The 5,240-nt window shown below is 38.2% G+C and overlaps 1 protein-coding gene across 1 annotated transcript in view; it reads left to right on the top strand.

Annotated features, from left to right (window-relative positions):
* The first annotated feature begins 414 nt into the window (after positions 1 to 414).
* Positions 415 to 5,240, top strand: part of LOC141837126 (uncharacterized) — a 9,989-nt gene continuing 5,163 nt past the window's right edge. Inside the window, 10 exon segments of the mRNA XM_074724583.1 lie at positions 415 to 744; positions 842 to 1,057; positions 1,137 to 2,228; positions 2,437 to 2,521; positions 2,524 to 2,558; positions 3,505 to 3,686; positions 3,774 to 4,005; positions 4,114 to 4,323; positions 4,552 to 4,677; positions 4,897 to 4,955. Coding sequence (XP_074580684.1) covers positions 505 to 744; positions 842 to 1,057; positions 1,137 to 2,228; positions 2,437 to 2,521; positions 2,524 to 2,558; positions 3,505 to 3,686; positions 3,774 to 4,005; positions 4,114 to 4,323; positions 4,552 to 4,677; positions 4,897 to 4,955 — 2,477 coding nt within the window. The 5' untranslated portion in view covers positions 415 to 504.

Raw genomic sequence — 5,240 nt, 5'->3', positions numbered from 1 at the left:
ATTTATTCAATGTCTATTCAGTTAATCCTTTCTTCCACGTTTTGGATTAAAGATGGCATATAGAAAGCAAATAACCTGAAACTCCTATTTTGTTTTTTTAAGGTTTGAAAGTATTGATAGATTTTTTAGATTTGATTAATTAGGATAAATTGAAAGATTTTTGATAAATTTGTTGAAAAATATGGTCACATTATAATTTAATATAATTTAACAGAAATTTGACATCATAATCTATTTAATATGAGCTTACAATTTCAATAATAAATTTATTAATTTTAAAATTTTATGATAAATTTATAATTAATGGTTTTTCCCGTAAATTTATTAACATCGTCTAGGTTTTTTCGCCGCTTCCTAAAACCCTGCCCTAAACCAGCACGAGCCCGAGCCGTCATTATCGTCGCATCTCAGCCGATAGCGTCGCATTGCCTCCGCCGCCGAGCAGGAGCCGTATCCACCGCCGCCGAGCAGGAGCCCGGAGGGTAGCGCTTTCGTCCGTCCGTGATGGTGAAGTCGTACCTCCGGTACGAGCCGGGTATCGTCTTCGGCGTCATCTCCTCTGTCGACGCTAATATCGCCTACGATCCCTCAGGGTTGCACCTCCTTGCACCCGCCCTTGACAAGTTTTCCGTCTGGAACCTCAAGCAAGGTCTCGCCTTTAAGACCTTCTCATCCTCCACGCGCTCCTCCCATACCCTCGCAGTCACCACCATCGCCGCCTCTCCTTCCTCGTCGTCCACATCTGTAAGCGATCCCTCACCCTCACCTTCGGTTGAGCTGTGTATTCTTCCACTACTACTACTACCAAAATCATACCCATCTTCTGTTATTGATATTTCAGATCGCCAGCGGGCACGCTGATGGGAGCATTCGGCTGTGGGACTGCGAGAAGGCTACATGTGAGGCGACTCTCAATGGCCACAAATCTGCTGTCACTGCCCTCCGCTATAACCACCTCACCTCCCTCCTTGCTTCTGGTGGCAAGGACTGCGATGTCATCCTGTGGGATGTAGTCGGTGAAGCAGGGCTATTTCGGCTCCGTGGCCATCGAGACCAGGCAAGCCCTTTGTTTTTAGCTATTTCCTTTTATTTCTAAATTTCTTTGATCCTGAAAGAAACAAGTGTTTGTTTTTCAGGTCACCGACCTTGTATTTATTGATTCAGGAAAGAAGCTTGTCACTAGTTCCAAGGACAAGTTCATGAGGGTTTGGGATCTTGAGGTGCAGCAATGTGTACAGATAGTTGGTGGACACCACAGTGAAATATGGTCGCTAGATGTTGATCCTATGGAAAGGTTTTTGGTCTCTGGATCAGCAGACTCTGAACTCAAATTTTATGAAATAAAAAGGAACGCTGAGGTGGTCGAGAAGGAAAGCAAGTGGGAATTTTTGAAGAACTTTGGTGAAATCCAGAGGCAGAGCAAGGATAGAGTGGCTGCTTTGAGATTTAACAAGTCTGGAAACCTTTTAGCGTGTCAGGTGGCTGGAAAACTTGTGGAAATATATCGAGTTCTCAGTGATGATGAAGCAAAGCGGAAAGCCAAGAGGCGTGTTCACCGAAAGAAAGAGAAACTTTTGACAAGAGATGCGGCTGGAGGAAATGAAAATGGAGGGCTTGCAGACTCCTTATCCAGCCAGGAATTTCAGCACCCAACTATTGTGGTGTCAGACGTGTTTAAACTTCTTCAGATGTTACGTGTGAGCAAGAAAATTTCTTCTATTGCTTTCTGTCCTAGTGATCCCAAAGTTGGTCTTGCTACTTTATCATTATCCTTGAATAATAACATGCTAGAGACCCATTTAGTTGATTCTGATAAGATATCCAAATTGTATTCAATAGAGCTTCAGGGGCATCGCTCAGATATCAGAAGTGTTACACTTAGCTCAGATAATGATCTTTTGATGTCAACTAGTCATAATTCTGTAAAGATTTGGAACCCCACTACTGGAGTTTGCCTCCGCACTATTGAGTCTGGATATGGATTATGTAGTTCTTTTGTACCTGGAAACCGCTATGCCCTAGTTGGATCCAAAAGTGGATCCTTGGAGATAATTGATGTTGGTAGTGGGAGTTGCATTGAAGTAGTAGAAGCTCATGCTGATTCCATAAGATCGCTTGTACAACTTCCAGATGAAAATGGAACTATTGGCGGACAGGGCTTCGTTACAGGAAGTGATGACCGTGATGTAAAATTTTGGGAATATACGGTCAAGAAAAAATCAGATAATGTGAGTTTTCTGGCTATAAGACCTAATGATCTTTGGTATCTGAAACATTCTTCTAATATGTTTAGTGCTTAAATTGTCATAGATGTGTTGGTATGTATCTATTCTTGTAAATGTTATGATAAATGTATAGGTATACCATAGGGTTCGAATCAGATGCCTTACATATAATTAAAGCATTCTTTTTGTTTAACTGTATTAACCTTTGCAGGAACCTAAACATCTAAGTGTGACAAATGTGAGAACTTTGAAAATGGATGAAGATGTTTTAGCAATCTCTGTTAGTCCAGACTCTAAATAGCTGTTTCTCTGTTGGAAAAGTGTGCAATCAAGGTAATAATTTCTTGCCTTAACAATTTTTTGTGCTTATCTGCGTCTAGTGAACTTTTGGTTTTAGTGATTCTAGAAGGTAATATCCTGTTTGCCTAACCTTAAATCTCAAGTTACATCAAAATATAAATAAATTCATGCTGATCACTGATTTGTCATACCATTTGAGGACATTCACCTACATATAAGCATAAACAAACCTTAAATATAGTGAATTTTGTGCTTACAAATAAATTTACTTTAGAAGATCAAATATCTGTCAGTGCATACTGACATGACTGAGTTCCTATGCACACAGGCCATGACATATGGCCTACTTTTGTATATTAGGTCCAACATACCACTCCATATTTGAATGCTTTTTTACCCTTATGGATCATTGAAATTGTCATGTAATATGTTTCAACATTGGTCAGCATCTACACTAACAACCCATGGTAGTTCCAAGTATTTGGTCAGCCTTAGATACTCTATGACAATTTCACTTCAGTATTGGAACTTGTTTAATTGTTTTCTCTTATGGTTTAATTTCTATCAAAGAAATCTTGTTAGAGTCAGCTAGAAATCTCACTTTTAGCAAACCAACAAGTTACTTCTAGCATGTCAAGAAATTTGGGGGATCATAACTTGTTATCAGCATAACCATAGTTGTCCTAGTTTGCAACATCATTTGGCATCATATGGAACTTATCTAATTAGCCAATATCATGTCATAGTATTAGTTAATAAAAATTTACTTGTTCCGATGGATTGTGAGCATTTTGAAGAATCATACCTTTATTGTTTTGAACTAAACCATAGAGCACATGGAGAGGGCTTAGCAATTGACTTTTTTTTTTAAAAAAAAAAAATTCTACAAGGAGTTCATTTCTCCACATTAACTTGCATACTTTGCATTTTTTCTCGAACTGAACCATCTTTTGGGTGATGGCAAACAAATATTTTTCAGGTCTTCTTCATGGATTCCTTAAAACTTTTCCTTTCCCTTTATGGCCATAAGCTTCCAGTTCTCTGTATGGATATTTCATCTGATGGTGATATTCTAGTTAGTGGCTCAGCGGACAAAAATTTGAAGATTTGGGGTCTCGACTTTGGAGATTGCCACAAATCTATTTTTGCACATGCTGACAGGTCTTCAAGAGTGCCATGCACCTGATTTTGTTTAGTATGTTAATAAATATAGTATAGCTGATACGGTTCCATATTCTTTTGCAACAGTGTTATGGATGTCAAGTTTGTCAGAAATACTCATTATATGTTCAGTGTGGGCAAAGATCGACTTGTGAAATATTGGGATGCTGACAAATTTGAGTTGCTTCTAACTCTCGAGGGGCATCATGCTGAAGTTTGGTGCCTTGCTGTTAGCAGTCGTGGTGATTTCATTGTCACAGGATCACATGATCGTTCAATACGTCGTTGGGATAGGACTGAAGAACCTTTCTTCATAGAGGTAATTTATTATGATTATATTGTTTTTGTGCTATTAAAAAATTAGCAATGTTGTCCATTTTGTTATTTCTGTTGATTAGTATTTTTTTGAACCCTTCTGCAAGTCCAGGAAGAAAGAGAAAAGAGATTGGAAGAGGTATTTGAATCTGCCTTAGACAATTTAAATGAAGACAGATATGCACCAAAAGAATTGGTTCCAGATGAGGGATCTGTAGGTGTGCCTGGCAAGGAAACCAAGGAAACCCTGAGTGTGACTGATTTGATCATTGATGCGTTAGACATGGCAGATGCTGAAATAAAACGGATGGATCAACACAAGGTACAAATAAACCTTAAATTTGCCACTTGATATGATGCTCTTTATGATTTAGTGTCTTTATATCATGAACTCACCCTGGAGGCTTTGATCATCTTCTCCGAGGCTTTGATCATCTTCTCCTTACACTACCTGTCTAAAACAAACATTGATTATTAGTAGCTTCCATCTTTGATCTATAATAGTCCATATTCTGACTGTAGTATCCCCCATTCTCATTCTAATTTCCAGGAAGAGCAGAGGGACAGAAAAGGAGTGTTTCAACCAAACATAATGATGCGTGGTCTTTCGCCATCTGATTTTGTTCTCCAAACGCTTGGAAATGTTAACACCAATGATCTAGAACAGACACTTTTGGTTAGTAACAATTCTTTGTCATGCTACTGTTTTTATACCATATCATGCCAAAGATTATTGTCAAAGTATAGTAGTCAGATTTAAGTATTGTTTTGCATCAAGTGGGATTAGAGTGGCATTGAGATTTGTCCATCCTGTGGAAGGAACTATCATGAAACCATGCATCAGTTTTATAAAGAATTCTTATGTTGTTTTTTTTTTGAAGTTCTTTCAGTTTAGGAAACCAAAGATTTCATTTGTTGTTTTCCCAAGTGCGAGTTCTGTGGTACTGAAAGAAAGTTTGTCCGTCTTGTGGAACTAATTGGAACATAAATCATTGTAATATTTATCTGAAACCAAAATTCCCTGAATTTTTTTTTGTACAAATAGTATCATACAATGACTTCTTGTTTATGTTGCTCCCATTATCTTTTATAGTGCATCTGATGTCTTGATATGATATAAGACAATTTGCACCCAAGAATTATGCAACATAATTACATCTTTGTTGCATGTAGGTTGAGCTTGGTTGCAGGGTCACGACAGTGCTATTGCAAACACATCATAATCAGCTAACTACAGCT

This window comes from Curcuma longa, chromosome 11, assembly GCF_044706935.1.
Source record: "Curcuma longa cultivar G26 ecotype Majalengka, Jawa Barat chromosome 11, ITB_CL_G26_1.1, whole genome shotgun sequence".
In the NCBI taxonomy this organism is placed as follows: domain Eukaryota; kingdom Viridiplantae; phylum Streptophyta; class Magnoliopsida; order Zingiberales; family Zingiberaceae; genus Curcuma; species Curcuma longa.
This window is presented reverse-complemented; position numbering and strand designations above follow the sequence as displayed.